Genomic DNA, 18,092 nt, shown 5'->3' with positions numbered 1-18,092 from the left:
ACTTGGTTCCATTTCCCCAGCAACATTGAATACTTTCAGGAGAGGACTGGAGAAAAACATCTTTCAGCAGCAGGTAGCCTTGCTGTCGTGATTTATTGTAGGTCCAGGACAGACCCGGCCTCCTGGGAAATTATTTTTCCACCTGCAATTGCATACTTTCCTAAAGGCTCTGGTGGCACCATCTCATCTGTTGTGCTAATTGTCCAGGGTGTTTGAAATTATGTTAAGGATGCAGTTTAGATATGTACAGTTGGAAACTCGTACTGGGGAGAATCAGGCTGTCAGACAGACTAACGTTCCTCTCTCACTCAACCTCCCTTGGACAAGGATTTCCAAGTAGTACTGGTTGTATATCTTTATAATCTATTCAGGACAGTCGGCGACCTCTGAATTGCATTTATGTTGTTACTGTGGTGGGCACCACACGTGAGCTCTGGCACACTATCTGATGTAATTAGGGGGTAACTGTGAATCCCGGATACACTATTCTGCACACAGTATAAAGGCAGGGGTTTCGGAACAGAGGCGACCCAGTCTGCTTAGAGAAGCTGCCTTTTCATTGCGAACACAAGTCAGAAGTGTTGGTAGAAAACCCAACTTTCTGCAACCCGATTTGTTCATGTTGATTTGGCACTTTCAGTGGTTGATCATAGATCACTCAGAATTCTTTTTCTTCTTCTATTTTTGACAACGTGGTTCGCTCCCCACATATTTTCATGCCTCCTGTTCCAATATGCATCTATTTACATTAAAATCCATCTGACATTCCTTGACCCATCAATCTAGTTGGTTCATAACCCTTTGAATGCCATTAGTTGCTCTTATATTGAACACCTGGCCAAACTTGGTGTCATCAGCAAACTTCATAATATGACAAGAAGTATTCTCCTCCTAATCATGTATGAACAGTTGGGGACACAGCATAGATTTAGAATCCTTACACCATTAGAGAGACAAGACAAGATTCCTGTCACTCTGCCTGGACTCCAATCTGGATCCCAGAGTTGAAAGGGTTGAAGCCAGTTTTCAGACATCAATTAGATTTTCAAATTAAGCTGAAATTGAAATCTGGAACTCTCTCTCCCCCCAAAAGGTTGTGGGTTCAGGGGGGGTCAATTGAAATTTTTGAGACTGAGATCAATAGATTTTTGTTGGCTAAGGGTATAGAGGGAACCAAGGTGGGTAAATGGAGTTGAGGTACGTGATCTAATTGAATGGCGGAACAGGCTCAAGGGGCTGAATGGCCTACTCCTGTTCCCAATTCATACATCACGATCCAACAAGAAGATGCGTGTGAAGTTATTTTATTCACATGGTGCCTATCTCTTTAAATTCTACTTGTGAGTCCAGCTTTGGTACTGCTGTTGCCTGGGTTACTCGTATGCCTCAATGTGGATGTGCACATTGTGTATGGTAGCTTACTGGTAGCCATGGAGATTCGTGGCACACTGTGAGGTGAATAAAGGTTGGCAATGATTTAAGATGGAGTGATTGCATTAACATTTTTACTGATCTACAATATAATGCTGACTTCAAAAAGTGATTTGTCAGAACTCTCAAATTTAGAATTTTAATCAACAAACTCCCTCACAAACAGAAATGCTTGTGCCAATTGTTCGCACTCTAACATTGTGGGAGATCACTGTGTACAAAGAATGATTCTGCACAACATTTAACTTCTTTACAGTGTCTCCCTGAGAACACGGTTGACTCTTCTGATTGGTAAAGGATGATGCTCTGATTCCAAATGGCTTTTTTGAGATCTTGTTGTTGGTTTCCCTTCACCGAGATCCTGGAGCTGGTGGTAGGTGCGAACTTTCTCTTGCCCCGTCTCCTGGCAATAGTTGCTGGGGAGCTACTGTGGGATCTTGGAGCAGGGGGGATATTCCCACTTTCTTGGGTGGTGTCATCCATGATGGATTAAAGAGAAAAGTACTTACTGCATGGGCAGAGCAGACAGGCTGCTCTGCAGATGTACTTTTTGTACTTCTGCTGAGGAGAAAGTAAATAGAATATTTGTGTCCAGTGGTGCAATGGAATTTTTAGATGGTACACTGTACATTGTGCATGAAATTTATTTTCTGGGAGGGAGGAATTACCCACCTCCAAAAACATGTACATTTAATAATGTGTACACTACTTCATCTGAAAGAATGAGGGTGTGTCAGAGGACTCCGAAGAGAAAGAGGGGCAGATACATCCACAGGGAGAAAGAAGGCCATGTGTAAAGTGTGTGACAGAGTACGGGGAATTCTGTCTCCCCCTTTTTCTGTCTCTGTGTCAGTAACTAGACTGTTTACATTTTTCTAATTATCAACAAAACATAGGTGATACTCAGAGGTTTTGTTTGCTTTCAAGATTCAACACACTTGTTTTTCTAAAAAGAACTCAAATCAGGATAAGGAAAAAATTCTATGTATGACTTTCAGCTTAATATACTCTCTAAAGTCTATAGAATATGGAATATAGTTTGGAACCAAGAAAAGCTGCAACAGGTTGGTGATCAGTACAGTCTGTAATTTCTCTCTTTCTCAGAAACACACACAGAGCAGCTCTATTTATAAAAAAAAATAAAAAAAACATTCATTCTAAATTTGACCTAAATAAGGCTTTGCAATTTGTCCTCTGGTTTTTCTGCAAATAATTTTGAAAAACAACCAAATAGATTTTGCTAGAGACTGAGGGAGAAGTTTGCAATCATTTGGCTCGCTGAGTGCGCCTGCTACATCCTGGGATATTCTGCACATTGCACATGCTCAGGCTGCAGGATGTAAATCCAAGCCCAGGCTTCCGTGAGAGGCTGTTTTCAAGTAAAATCTTTATAAAAGGCATTAAATGACACAAAGGTACATTTTATCGTGAAATATGTATTTTTTTTTAGTTTTTTTAAAATGTTGTTTATTTTGAAGATTAGAAATTTCAGATACTGAGAGAAAATAGTGGACAATATGTTGTGAGCGATTTGAAAGGTTGACATAGGGTTTTTCGATTATACTTTGGCAGTTTCAATGCTGACGTAAAATGCACGACTCAAAATCATGACACAGGAAGTAAGGGTTGCGGACAGGAAGTGTGCAACATACGCAAGCTGGTATGGTATAGATGGTGTTCCTCACATGCAGAAGATGTCTCAGAGTGCTGTACAATAAGGAGCGCTCAGGTGGAAGCTGTGTTTATACTTGGCGCGAGTGTGTTTAGTCTACAGAATTAGCAATGCCACAACCTGTGCAAGGATAGGGTCACAGAATGCAGGAAGAACAAGCCAGAAGATAAAATTAACAAAGTCAAACTAACTTTGAGAATAGCGAGAATAGATTTGTTCAGAGTGCAAGAGCCGCTGGGTGAGCTCAGACATGGTACACAGAACCTTTGGCTGGAGTGGAAGGAAGCCTCTTACTAGGTGCATGCAGCAACAAACATCATAAGTCAATGTTGGTCAACAACGCAGGGAGATTTGATCAAAACAAAAGCAAAATACTGCGGATGCTGGAAATCTGAAATAAAAACAGAAAATGCTGGAAATATTCAGCAGGTTCATGCAGTATCTGTGGAGAGAGAAACAAAGTTAACGTTTCAGGTAAAACGTCCCAAGACACTTCACAGGAAAGTTAGCAGACAAAAACTGACACCGAGCCAAAGGAGGAGACATTAGGACAGGTGACCAAAGTCTTGATCAAAGAGATAGGTTTTAAGGAGCGTCTTAAAGCAGAAGAGAGCTGGAGAGGTTTAGGGAAGGAATTCCAGAGCTTAGGGCGAAGCAGTTGAAGTTCCAAATGGTAAGAATAAGCTTGCCCAACAACAACAACTTTTATTTATATAGCACCTTTAACGTAGTAAAATGTCCCAAGGTGCTGCACAAGAGCGTTATCAAACAAAATTTGACACCGAGCCACATAGGGAGACATTAGGACAGGTGACCAAAAGCTTGGTCAAAGATTTAGGTTTTAAGGAGCATCTTAAAGGAGGAAAGAGAGGTGGAGAGGTTTAGGGAGGGGATTCCAGAGCTTAGCACGTGGCAGCTGAAGGCACGGCCGCCAACGGTTGAGCGATTAAAATCGGGGATGCTCAGGAGGCCAGAATTAGAGGAGCGCAGATATCTCGGCGGGTTGTAGTACTGGAGGAGATTACAGAGATAGGGAGGGGGAGGCCATGGAGAGATTTGAAAACAAGGATGAGAATTTTAAGATCGAGGCGCTGCTTAACCGGGAGCCAATGTAGGTCAGCAAGCACAGGGGGGATTTGGAGTGAGGTTAGGACAGGGGCAGCAGTGTTTTGGATGACCTCAAGTTTACGGAGGGTAGAAAGTGGGAGGCCGGCCAGGAGTGTGTTAGAATAGTCAAGTCTAGAGGTAACAAAGGCATGGATGAGGGTTTCAGCAGCAGATGAGCTGAGGCAGGGGTGGAGCCGGGCGATGTTACGGAGGTGGAAATAGGCGGTCTTAGTAATGGCGCGGATTTGTGGTCGGCAATGTTCACTATAAGCTGCGCAGCCGTGCTGTGCTGCAGGTAACCCACGCAGCTGGCTTTTCAATACAAAAACCACACATGTGCGGTATTTTGAATGGCTTGTGCAGCCCCTGGCGCCAAACAAAATTAAAGGGAACATTGGTGGTTGGAAGCTCATTTCGGGGTCAAATATGACACCAAGGTTGCAAACAGTCTGGTTCAGCCTCAGCCAGTTGCTGGAAAGAGGGATGGAGTTTGTGGTGGGGACCGAAGACAATGGCTTTGGTCTTCCCAATATTTAATTGTTGGAAATTTCAGCTCATCCAGAACTGGATGTCGGACAAGCAGTCTGACAATTTAGAGGCCATGGAGGGGTCGAGAGAAGTGGTGGTGAGGTAGAGCTGGGTGTCGTCAGCGTACAAGTGGAAACTGACGCTGTGTTTTCAGATGATGTCGCCAAGGAGTAACATGTAAATGAGAAATAGGAGGGGGCCAAGGATAGATCCTTGGGGGACACCAGAGGTAACGGTGCGGGATTGAGAATAGAAGCCATTGCAGGTGATTCTCTGGCTACGATTAGATAGATAAGAATGGGGCAGCACGGTGGCATAGTGGTTAGCACTGTTGCCTCACAGCGCCAGGGACCCGGGTTCGAATCCGGCCTCGGGCGACTGTCTGTGTGGAGTTTGCACATTCTCCCCGTGTTTGCGTGGGTTTCCTCCGGGTGCTCCGGTTTCCTCCCACAGTCCAAAGATGTGCGGGTTAGGTTGATTGGCTATGATAAAATTGACCCTTAGTGTTAGGGGGATTAAATACGTGGGGTTACGGGGATAGGGGTGGGATATGTGTTGGTGTAGGGGTTACGGGGATCGGGTGGGATATGTGTCGGTGCAGGCTCGATGGGCCGAAATGGCCTCTATCTGCACTGTGGGGTTTCTGTGATTCTGTGAATGGAACTAGGTGAGTGCAGTCCCACCCAGCTGGACGACGGTGGAGAGGTGTTGGAGGAGGATGGTGTGGTCATCCGTGTCAAAGGCTGCAGACAGGTTGAGAAGGACGAGGAGGGATAGTTTACCTTTATCACAATGAATTCCATTTGTGATCTTGATAAGAGCCGTTTTGGTACTGTGGCTGATTGGAAGGATTCAAACATGAAGTTCCGGGAAAGATGGGAACGGATTTGGAAGGCGACAACATGTTCAAGGACATTGGAGAGGAAAGGGAGGTTGTACACGGGCGTTTGTTTGCAAGGACAGAGGGGCCATAGAATCACAGAAATTTACAGCCCAGGAGGAGGCCATTCAACCCATTGTGTCTGTGCCGGCCGAAAAAGAACTATCCAGCCTAATCCCACTTTACAGCTCTTGGTCCGTAGCCTTGTAGGTTACAGCACTCCAAGTGCATGTCCAAGTACTTTTTAAATGTGATGAGCTTTTCTGCCTCTACTACCCTTTCAGACAGTGAGTTCCAGACCCTCACCACCCTCTGGGTGAAAACATTTCTCCTCAACTCCCCTCTAATCCTTCTACCTGGTTATTGACAGCTCTGTTAAGGGAAATAGGTCCTTCCTATCCACTCTATATAAGCCCCTCAATTTTATACACCTCAATCAAGTTTCCCCTCAGCCTCCTCTGTTCCAAAGAAAACAACCCCAGCCTATCCAATTTTTCTTCATAGCTAAAATTCACCAGCCCAGGTAACATCCTCGTCAATCTCCTCTCTACCCTCTCTAGTGTAATCACATCTTTCCTGTAATGTGGTGACCAGAACTGCACGCAGTATTCTAGCTGCGGCCTAACTAGTGTTTTATACAGTTCAAGCATAACCTCCCTGCTCTTCTATTCTATGCCTTGGTTAATAAAGGAAAGGGCAAGGACAATATTCCCCCTGATTTGTTTGGGGCCGTGCGGTTCCTTTAATGGGCTGTGCGTTTTTTTTGCATTGTGAGGCCGCTCACTGGCTCCGTGGGACCTCAAGACCTCTGCGCGGTAGCGCAGCTTAAAGCAAACTTTGGTCAAGCGTTTTTTTGTGAGGGGTGATGATGGCAGATTTGAAGGAGAGGGGGACAGTACCTGCAGAGAGAGAAACGTTAATATTAAATATTAAAAGTGAATATTATATATAGACCTCTCTGACATCAACCCAATTCCCAGTCGATGGGAGTCATTGACAACATCCCAAATGTAATTGGATGCGGGCCATGTGACATCATCGCCAATTCCCATTGGATGGGGTTCAGTGACGTTCATTCCGAACCTATCAGATTGCTCCAGCTGAACAGCCTTCAAACGCAATTGGATGGGGCAGCATCGGCGTCGCCTCTCTTGGCTGCCAAACGGCGGCACTATTAACCAATCAGTTTAGTGTTTTGGATAGTGACGCACAATGACGATAGCAGAATTGTCCAATCGTGTTGCAGAATCCAATTTGGGAGCGCGCCAGCAGACCCTGCGCATGCGTATTCGTTCGGCGGATTCCGGTTCGTTCAATTTGAAAACAACAGATTTTTTACATTGAAAAAAAATTCTTTTTTTTTCTACCGACTGACGGGGGATAAAACTCCAACGGCTGACTTTAAAACACGGTAACTATTGTTTTTTTTTCTCTTTTTACACTATCAGCTCCGGTATTGTTAGGACCAACAAGACAAGAACTACATTTCCCCGGAGGCGCTGTGGCTCTGGCGCATGCGTGTATGTAGCGTTGCACGGTTCCGGGTGCCGAGGGGGAGGCTGGGATTTGTAGTCCGGCGCTGTGCAGCCGATGCCTGAGCGGCTTCTTGCACTCCTCACTCCCCGATCCGAGTGGGGGAAAAGAACCCGGTCACCGGCGGCAATAGCGCGGCGCGACTGAGCCCGAGCACCGCGGCGACTGAGACCCTACACGTGATGGACTCTCGCTTGCCCCCGGGTAAGAATTAAACAGGTCAGTGATCAAATAATAGCTTAGTGCCTGGTGAGGGCTCAGCACAGCGAGCGGTCCTAGAGCCCGCCTCTGGCAAAGGAGGGCAGCGCCGCCCAACCACTCTGTTTCCTTGAGTGAGTGTCTGCCTTTTCCTCTTTTTTACTTTCTGTCTGTCTCTTTTTCGCTCTGCCTCTTGAAAAGTGTATTGATCGATAACGGATGGTTGCTGGAGATGTGATGTAGTTAGTACATAACTTATAATCACACTAAAGGATCGGCTTAGTGAGGAGAGAATTATCTTGGATTTTTTTTTTAAGTATAGAGAAATTATTGGGAATGAAATAAAACAATAAGAGCAAAGGCGTAGGCAATGAAGAAACTATCAGACGCCGAAGTTGATAATATGTTGATAGTGGAGACTGAACCAGGAGAATATCAATCGGGATGGATGTAGGTGAATAGATCGCCCAATTGAATTTCAAGGGTGTAATTAATCAGGGCATTCAGATGACCTATTCAGATGTGAACATGTATTGTGTTATTTATCATATTTATAACGTGGCAGTGAATGTGTATTGTGGTCTGTCTGCCTGGCGATGGAGATTTCCCCGTCCATTTTGAAGTGGTGCAACATATCAGACAATGCTGTTGTGGCTGAAGGCATATTGTCACATGAGTTGGTCTATCTTGTCAAATAATATTGCTGTTCTAGGAGCTCGAATCCCATTGTTTGGTTAAGTGTCAAACTCTACTGCCTTTATTGGGTACTATAGTCCTCTTCCCCAAGATTTCTGAGCTGGACAAGAAGGCAGAACATTTTTTGAAAACAGAGTGATCAGTTTCTAGTTAGAATTGGGGGTTGTGGAAACATGAGTAGTCTAGGTTGGTTCTGGGTGGTCATGTAATCGATAGAGATTAGGGCATGAGATGTAGATTAACAAGAAAAGAATGAAGAGCATTATTTGCATTGCTCTTTTGATGAGGAGCAATTGTGTTTGGTATTGGGAATGGCAGTGTAGTGAATTGACAGATTGGTCTTTTGCCTCGGAATCCAGGTCCAGAACCAGCCCACTGCAAGGGTCCTGTGTGGAAATTGATGTGGCAACTTAACCCAGATGCTATCGGTTGAGACCCAGAATATACAATTGCCCACATTTTGGCAAAACTGTAAGTTTAGCTCATAGATACCATGATGAGCATACCCTTGGGTTGGGGTTAGTGCACAAGCTCTTGATCCTTGGCTCTCTGATAGACCAGAATACAGTGATGAAAGAAAGATGTAGCCTTTATTGATGTCTTGCATATTGGAAGAGGAAATATGGCTATAGAAGCAAAATAAATAAGGGGAAACAGTATTAAAGTGGTATTGAACCTCATATTTTAAAATTAACTTGACTGCTGGAACTTTTTTTCTTTACTATTTCCCTCCTTCCCCTGAAGATATCGACGTCTGTTTGGGTTTACTGTTTCGTGGATGCAGATCACCCGACAGAGTAGATGAGGGTGTCCATTAATTGTGTGTGAGCCCTGACAGTAAGTGCTGGCTGGCTCTTTGGACAGAGTGGGACCCCCTGACTGATTTCCACCTCCCCCCATCTCCATAACCTGGGGCACTGAGGTCAATAGCACTGCCTCATATGCTGACACAGGTCAAAGTATCTAACCCTGGACAGAGGGGACCTTGCTGGTCTGATTGCCTCGGCCACCCACTGGATAAACTTCCTGAGTCATCGGGAAAGTGTTATTAAGTCTAATACGATTACTGACATGCTAACCCGCTTCTGCTGATCCTTCCAAATTTTCATTAATCTCTTTCAATTATCACTGCCCTAATTTTAGGGGTTTATTGTGCTGCAACTATTAAAAAGGTGACTAATGACCATTGGGTGGGTACCTAAAACTGCACTGTTCCACCTGCCAGTAACTCTAGTGTCTACGTGTACTGTGTTCAGATAGGATACATGAACATTTTGTGTTGCAGTATACGATGATGTGTTAATTTATAAAGTTAGTGCTGTGCCCATCATTACTGACGAGGAAGATCCCATGTTCAATTAGTGATCAATCCCAAGTTAACTGATCCCAAGTTTGGGTGCTACATTTGTTTACTGGACCTTTTAAACCAGGGGAGAAGGATACCTACAGTGAAAGGTTAGAGGGGGATTTCATTTGAGCCTCTTCCTGTATTCTGTCCAGGAGTGTGAGGGAGATGTTCGAATCATAGAATCATACAGCACAGAAGGGGCCCATTTTGCCCATCGAGTGTGACGGCTCTTTGAAAGAGCTATCCAACTAGTCCCACTCCCCTGTTCTTTCCCCATAGCCCTACAATGTTTTTCCCTTCAAGTATATATCCAATTCTCTTTTGAAAGTTACTACAGAATCTGCTTCCACCGCCCTTTCAGGCAGCGCATTCCAGATCACAACAACTCTGTGTGTTTATAAAAAAAAAAAAAAAAAAAGTTTTCTCATGTTGCCTCTGGTTCTTTTGCCAATCGCCTTAAATCTGTGTCCTCTGGTTACTGACCCTTCTGCCACTGGAAACAGTTTCCCCTTATTTACTCTTATCAAAACCATTCATGATTTTGAACACCGCCATCAAATCTCCTCTTAGCTTTCTCTGCTCTAAGGAGAACAACCCCAGCTTCTCCAGTCTCTCCACCTGGAAGAGTGTCCCAGATATTGGAGCAGATTCAATTCTTGGCTTTATAAAGAGTAACTGAAGAGAAATAAGGGTTCAACATGAAAGAGGAAAGCAAGCTTCCTAGGGTAGCTTCAGCAGTGGAGGCGATGTGGGAGTTCCATTTGAGATCAGAGACACCAAGGCCAAGAATATCGCTAGATGTAGAACGAAGGGTGGAGCTATCGAGGATGAAGGCCGTAAAGGTGTGATTCCACCTGCCATTCACCACATGATGAGCTCTCAATCCTCAGTTGCTCTATCAAGGGTATCCTCAATGGGCGAAGGGGAGAAACAGATCGAAGGGAAATCCACTGTCCTTGCAAATGAATCCTGACTGCTGATTAGCATGCACCCTTAACAGAGCCGGCTTCTTACCCAGCACCTAGCCTCCAGGAATGGCAGAAGGAAAGGGGAGGAAATGCTGAGTAACTTCCAAACTGCCCACAACACCAGAGAGGGCAGGCTTCAATGAATGAGAGAAAGTTGGTATAATATAATGCATCTTAATGGGAGTGACTAGAATGAAAGTGTTATACAATACAGAACTGTGGAGTTTAAGAATAATTTGATATTTGTGGGACTTAGTTCATTACAGTACTGGAGCTGACTCTTGCGGTCCCCGTCTGCCCATTCTGAGGTTTCACTGTAATTAGAACCACCCCGGGGGAAGGGGGCATTGAGATTTCTCATGTGATTTTCATTATGGTTTATCTTGATCCTAAACTATTCTGATGCCAAAGCTCAAGTATAACATACTGATGTGAAGACTAACGTGGGAGGATATATTTATGTTAGCAGCCAAGCAGTGCTGTTTAATCCAAGTTTTAAATGGCACTGTGGTTTTAATACCCTGTAGCAGCTAGTGGTTACTTGCAGTTTGAAGTGAGCTGTTGTGATTGGGGCTGGAGTAAACAGTTAAATTATTTATGATGACTGCTGCATGCACTGGAGTAGAGAGGGAGCAGTATTGTTCTTTGTGGCTGCTGTTGATTAAGCCCTTCTCAACCATGTGTACATTTAATGTGAACTGAAATATCAGTCTCTCCCTGGAGTAGTTTTTTTTAAAAAGCTGCGCTAATTCTGAGTGTACCTGCGCCACATAAATACAGAAGTTTTATTTAAATTGATTGTTTCCCCTCCTCATTCTCTCTCCCCCTCCTGAAGGTGCAGACCCATGCTGAGGTAGGAGTCCACAGTATCCTTTTGATACCACACACACATGGCCTTCTTCAGGTGTAGGCTTAGATATTGAGACCTGGGATATTTGCCCATGGGGGTCTTCACAATTGAATCTGATCCTGTTCTTGCTACATGTGCATACACACACTTTCCAACAGGAGTCTGCGTAGTGATTAGGAGTAGAAATGATAGAATTTAAAGCATAGAAGGAGGACATTCGGACCATCATGAACCCTGTTTCTTTTTCTATCTGTCTCTACTACCATCCCAAATGAGATCGCTTGATTCACCACCGACCAGGGCTTAAACCTAGGACCTTCGTGGCTTGGTTGGCCCCGTTCCACACTCAACATTTTGAAATTTTATTTTTACACTGAGAAACTGTAGTCCCAGAGCACTATTTTAAAGTGGCGACGGCCCCTGGTGCATTTACCTACTATAAGTGTATAAAAGCAGGGCTCCTGTTGTAGACCGTTTTATTGAAAGTGGCTTTGCTGCTGACAAAATGGTTTGAAGCTGGAAGCTATGAAATATTTCTGATTGATAGTTTCAGAAACGTAAATAGGTTCAAACAAAGATGCCTTAAATGAAGGAATAGATTTTTTTTTTTAAAGGAGGAAAACCTGGAAGGAGCTGTCTGTTCAGAAGAAGAAAGCTCGGTGGCGGGGATAGAACTTTTAGTTTGTGGGAGAGTGGAGAAGCTGCTCCAGTAGCTGTGGAAGCGACACGGGACAGCTGGCTTGAGGAGCAGTGAACAGCAAGTGTGTTGCAAGAGTTGATGGTACTTGTACTTAAAGTTCAGATATTATCTTGCACCACTGAAGGTTAGAGCTAAGCTCGAGCGGATCCTGGGATGTTGTCTAAGCTCCTTGATTGTGTTACGCTGCTTGGCCCCAACGTAATATTATTTAAGCTGTCTCATGAACACAAGAATATTGCATTATCCTGTTGATGCTACACGTGGGCTGTGTTGTGATTTTTCTATTTATGCTCTTGGTCGTGTGTCTCCTGCCAGCTGGATGAGGTGCTGAATGATATATAGGTGCCTTCCCATAGAGGAGGTGGAAAAATTAAAAAGGCAGGTCACTTTGGGCAGCCCTTCACCCTGCTTAGCAGAAGCCTCTGAGTAGGTTGTTGGCTCGCCCCTCAGACGTGGGTTGATGTGATGTTGTGTGTCATTAGGGCAAGTCCTGAAGAGGGAGCAAGATTCATTTTGTTACATAAATATTTACTAAAGATGAAATATTAATGCTCAGAACCTCCTCTTGTCCCACTTGGGTATAATTTACATGAAAATAAACACTAGGTGAGCTGGTGTTCCATAACCATGCTTAGGAATGTGATAGAAGACATGGAACGCATAACAGCATTATAGGGTGAAGGTAGATATTGTAAAGTGATGAGATGTACACGAGAGGAAAGAGGGGTCTGAGTTGGGTCAGTATATCTTTAATCACTAAAACAGTTGGGCTAAATCAATTGACCCATTGTTGAGGCAGGTCTCCTGGTAATGGGCTGTGCACCAGGAGAACACAATGCGGCCTATTGTTGTATAGTTAAAGGGGATGTAGTGTACATAAATTTTCAGAAAATGTTCGATAAGGTGTCTCAAGAGGCTTGTTAGAAAAATTCAGATGCACAGTGTAAGAGAAAATGTAGCAGTATGGATCAGGAGCTGATTGACAGAAAGTTGGTATAGTTCGGACGGATTGGAAGTGATGTTCCCCCGGGGCCAGTGCTGGCTCCACTTTTGTTCTTGACAGTTGCTTTGGAATCTTGAAATTTGCTGACAACACAAAGGTAGGCGGTATGGCAAACAGTGAGGAGAACTGTAAAAGGCTTCAGAAGACACAGATGGGTTAGTGGAAAGCATAGTTAGATGGAAGATGCAATTTACATAGAAATTACAACATGGAAACAGGCCGCTCAGCCCAACCAGTCCATGTTGGTGTTATCCTTTATACGAGCAGTATCCTAATCCCATGTGACCTTTCCTTTATCTCCCGTTCCTTCAAACACCTATCTAACTTAAATATTGATTTGGTCTCTGCTTCAATCACTTACTCCAATAGTGCACTCCACAGCCCCACAACCCTTTGTGTAAAGAGGTTTCTTCTGCTATCTGTGCTAAATCTCTTACATTTATTCTTGTATCTATATGTCCCTTGTTCTAGACCCCTCCATCACTGGAAGCAGTCTGTCCCATCCCTTCATAATTTTGAACACCTATCAAATCACCATGTAACCTTCTCTGGTCCAATTTTTCAATTATTTTTGTAGATCCTCATACCAGGCAACATCCTGTTAATCTGTGCTGTACCCTCTTTAGTGTGAAGCCTGAAATTGCACACAGTACTACAACAGTGGTCTTACTAAGTTTTATAAAGATTTACCGTTACATCTATAGCTATCTTTTCCCTTGGGTGTCCTCGTACAGGAAATACAGAAAGTTAGCATGTAGGTACAGCAAGCAATTAGGAAGGCAAATGGCATGTTGGTCTTTATTGCAAGGGGGCTGGAGTACAAGAGTAAGAAAGTCTTGCTACAATTACACAGGGCTTTGGTGAGACCACACCTGGAGTACTGTGCACAGTTTTAGTCTCCTTATCTAAGGAAAGATATACTTGCCTTAGAGGTGGTGCAACGAGGTTCACCAGATTGATTCCTGGGATGAGAGGGTTGTCCTATGAAGAGAGATTGAGTAGATTGGGCCCTACACTCTCTGGAGTTTAGAAGAATGAGAGGTGATCTCAGTGAAACATACAAGATTCTGAAGGGGATTGACAGGGTAGATGCTGAGAGATCGTTTCCCCTGGCTGGAGAGTCTAGAACTAGGGGGCATAGTCTCAGGATAAGGGATTGGCCATTTAAGGCTGAGATGAGGAATTTCTTCACTCAGAGGGTTGTGAATCTTTGGAATTCTCTACCCCAGAGGGCTGTGAATGCTGAGTCTTTGAGTATATTCAAGGCTGAGATCGATAGATTTTTGGACTTCAGGGGAATTGAGGGATATGGGGACCGAGCGGGAAAGTGGAGTTGAGGTCGATGATCAGCCAGGGTCTTATTGAATGGCGGAGCAGGCTCGAAGGACCGTATGGCCTACTCCTGCTTCTAATTCTTATTTTCTTGCGTTCTGTCAGTCGCAATTGAAAGAGTGGGCACCATTGGCAGAGTGAATTATTCCCAGATCTCCACCAGCAATTGGGAGTCTGAGAGGGATCCAGGATGACCCTGCCTGCACTTGTGCTTAGGTCCAGTCTCAGTGCCTATCCCACCGTGGCTACTGCTCCGATTAGGACATTGGTCGCTCAAACCCACATCCAACCACTTTGTGGTTCTGTGCATTGGTGCTTCGCTTAATTTGCCATTCATGTACAACATTAATGTTTTTTTTAAATTGATATGCTTGACGTGGATCCAGCCATTGTGAGTGGGGTGCCTCGCCCCGCCTTTTGCGAACTCTTGACATGGATCCAGCCATTGTGAGTGGGGTGCCTCGCCCCGCCTTTCGCGAACTCTTGACATGGATCCAGCCATTGTGAGTGGGGTGCCTCGCCCCGCCTTTCGCGAACTCTTGACGTGGGCAGCCATTGTGAGTGGGGTGCCTCGCCCCGCCTTTCGCGAACTCTTGACGTGGATCCAGCCATTGTGAGTGGGGTGCCTCGCCCCGCCTTTCGCGAACTCTTGACGTGGGCAGCCATTGTGAGTGGGGTGCCTCGCCCCGCCTTTCGCGAACTCTTGACGTGGATCCAGCCATTGTGAGTGGGGTGCCTCGCCCTGCCTTTCGCGAACTCTTGACGTGGGCAGCCATTGTGAGTGGGGTGCCCCGCCTTTCGCGAACTCTTGACGTGGGCACTTGGCTCCTCTTCAGCAGAAGACTGGGTGCATTGTTGCAGTAACTAAACAAACACAACAATGTATTTTTAAAAATCTTTTATTAGCTGGACAGCCAGCAAACATGTCGGCTAGGAAAGAAACATGTAATGAGAAAGCTGACCTATTATTGTGCCAGATGCTGACCACACATTCAAACCAGAGTCCGACCATAACAAAATTGCTAAAATCTATCTGAATGTCCCAAGTAATGAGTTGGCACAGTTTAAACAATAGCATTTGTGTTTAAATATGTTGAAATAGTTGAGTTTTTTCCTGCAGCTTTGCACCTGAAATTCCTCTCACTTGCTTTTAACTCTATAATGGTTTCTTCAAATAATCCTAATTGTAAATCGGCTTCAATTGTCTAGATCCAGAAACTCTCTCCCCCTCCCACTCTCTCTCTTTCCCCCCCACTCTCTCTCTCCCCCCCCCACTCAATTCAATTCAAATCGCTTTACTGGCATGATAAGGTACATCTTATGTTGCCAAAGCATCGAAAAACATTTATGGTTGAACACATAAACGCAGATCTATTCATACAGTGTATAAACAGATATATCCCTGAGTGTATAAATATACATTCGTATAATTTGTATATACTCTTTTCTTAGGTTTACTGGTTGTCCCTCTGTTTATGGCAAGCTGTAACATAGTGTGCCGCTAAGGTTACACAGTTTCTCTGTTCCCCTAGTAGGTATGGGAGTTTTTGGTCGTCATTCAAATTTCTGAATTCAGGGCATATTTGTGTGAATTTTTGGTAGAAATTCTCCCTTATGCCCTGATATTTTCCACAAGCTGTGAGGAAGTGCACCTCTGTCTCCACCACTCCCTGACTGCAGTGAAAGCATATCCTGTCCTCTCTTGGCAGCCGGGTCTGTCTGTGTCTGCCTTTTTCGATGGCCAGGCTATGTTCACTAAGTCTGTACCTTGTCAAGGTTTTTCTCAGTTTGCTATCCTTTACCATGGTCAGGTATTCAGCCATGTTGTATTGTCTGTTTAGGGCCAAGTAGCAATTGAGTTTGTTTTGGGTTTTTGTTGTTTCTGCCCAATATGACAGGTATTTTTCCTTTTGCTTAGTGACAATTGTGTTGGGTCGAATTCTCTGTGCTACGATGTCACTGTCCTGGGGCTGGTTATTGTTAGTAACCAGGAACCAGGAACACTACAGACAGTTACCCGCAGATCCGACCAAAGAACACACCCGCCAACTCAACAGACTGATCAAAACCTTCGATCCAGACCTTCAAAGCATCCTACATGCTCTCATCCCACGTACTCCCCGCGTGGGAGACTTCTACTGCCTCCCAAAGATACACAAAGCCAACACACCTGGACGTCCTATCGCATCAGGCAACGGAACCCTGTGTGAGAACCTCTCTGGATATGTCGAGGGCATCCTGAAACCCATCGTACAGGGAACCCCCAGCTTCTGTCGTGACACTACAGACTTCTTACAGAAGCTCAGCACCCACGGACCAGTTGAACCAGGAACACTCCTCGCCACGATGGACGTCTCGGCACTCTACACCAGTATCCCCCACGATGACGGCATCGCTGCGACAGCCTCAGTACTCAACACCAACAACAGCCAATCTCCAGAGGCCATCCTACAACTCATCCGCTTCATCCTTGACCACAATGTCTTCACCTTCGACAACCAGTTCTTTACCCAAACACACGGAACAGCCATGGGGACCAAATTCGCACCCCAATACGCAAACATCTTCATGCACAAGTTCGAGCAAGACTACTTCGCTGCACAGGATCTCCAACCAACGCTATACACCAGATACATCGACGACATTTTCTTCCTATGGACCCACGGCGAAGAATCACTGAAAAGACTACACGATAACATCAACAAGTTCCATCCCACCATCAAACTCACCATGGACTACTCCTCAGAATAAGTCTCATTCCTGGACACACGAATCTCCATCAAAGACGGACACCTCAGCACTTCACTCTACCGCAAGCCCACGGACAACCTCACGATGCTTCACTTCTCCAGCTTCCACCCTAACCACGTTAAAGAAGCCATCCCCTATGGACAAGCCCTGCGAATACACAGGATCTGCTCAGACGAGGAGGAACACGATGGACACCTACAGACACTGAAAGACGCCCTTGTAAGAACGGGATATGACGCTCGACTCGTCGATCGACAGTTCCGACGGGCCACAGCGAAAAATCGCATAGACCTCCTCAGAAGACAAACACGGGACACAACCAACAGAGTACCCTTCGTCGTCCAGTACTTCCCCGGAGCGGAGAAACTACGCCATGTTCTTCGCAGCCTTCAACATGTCATCGATGACGACTAACACCTCGCTAAGGCCATCCCCACGCCTCCACTACTCGCTTTCAAACAGCCGCCTAACCTCAAACAGATCATCGTTCGCAGCAAATTACCCAGCTTTCAGGAGAACAGCGACCACGACACCACACAACCCTGCCACAGCAACCTCTGCAAGACATGCCAGATCATCAACACAGATACCATCATCACACGTGAGGACACCACCCACCAGGTACATGGTACATACTCATGTGACTCGGCCAACGTTGTCTACCTCATACGTTGCAGGAAAGGATGCCCCGGAGCATGGTACATCGGCGAGACCATGCAGACACTGCGACAACGGATGAACGGACACCGCGCAACAATCACCGGGCAGGAGTGTTCCCTCCCAGTCGGGGAACACTTCAGCAGTCAAGGACATTGAGCCTCCGATCTTCGGGTAAGCATTCTCCAAGGTGGCCTTCGAGACACACGACAACGCAAAATCGTCGAGCAGAAACTGATAGCCAAGTTCCGCACCCATGAGGACGGCCTCAACCGAGATCTTGGGTTCATGTCACGCTACATGTAACCCCACCTGACGCAGGGTCATCCAGACTCGAGTCGGCATTGGCTTGTTCTCTCTACACAGATGCGGCCGGACCTGCTGTGATTTCCAGCCAAAAAAAATGTTTTTTGTCTTTTTTTGTTTTTCATACAGACC

The 18,092-nt window shown here is 45.2% G+C and overlaps 1 protein-coding gene and 1 long non-coding RNA gene across 2 annotated transcripts; one reads left to right on the top strand and one right to left on the bottom strand.

Annotated features, from left to right (window-relative positions):
* Positions 1-1,556: 1,556 nt before the first annotated feature.
* LOC147110747 (uncharacterized) lies at positions 1,557-7,228 on the bottom strand. The gene is made up of 2 exons (XR_015079979.1): positions 6,573-7,228; positions 1,557-1,989 (listed from the first exon to the last, which is right to left on the bottom strand). It is a non-coding gene; the product is annotated as an uncharacterized LOC147110747 (long non-coding RNA).
* On the top strand, positions 7,095-18,079 carry LOC147110746 (uncharacterized). Its single transcript, XM_086001024.1, has 2 exons — positions 7,095-7,370; positions 16,165-18,079. The coding sequence occupies exon 2, from the start codon at positions 16,200-16,202 to the stop codon at positions 16,995-16,997; it is 798 nt and encodes a 265-aa protein (XP_085857150.1). The 5' UTR covers positions 7,095-7,370; positions 16,165-16,199; the 3' UTR covers positions 16,998-18,079.
* The last annotated feature ends 13 nt before the right edge of the window (positions 18,080-18,092 follow it).

Source organism: Somniosus microcephalus, chromosome 11, assembly GCF_052327205.1.
Source record: "Somniosus microcephalus isolate GS21.2 chromosome 11, FLI_Smic_1.0, whole genome shotgun sequence".
Taxonomy (NCBI): Eukaryota; Metazoa; Chordata; class Chondrichthyes; order Squaliformes; family Somniosidae; genus Somniosus; species Somniosus microcephalus.
This window is presented reverse-complemented; position numbering and strand designations above follow the sequence as displayed.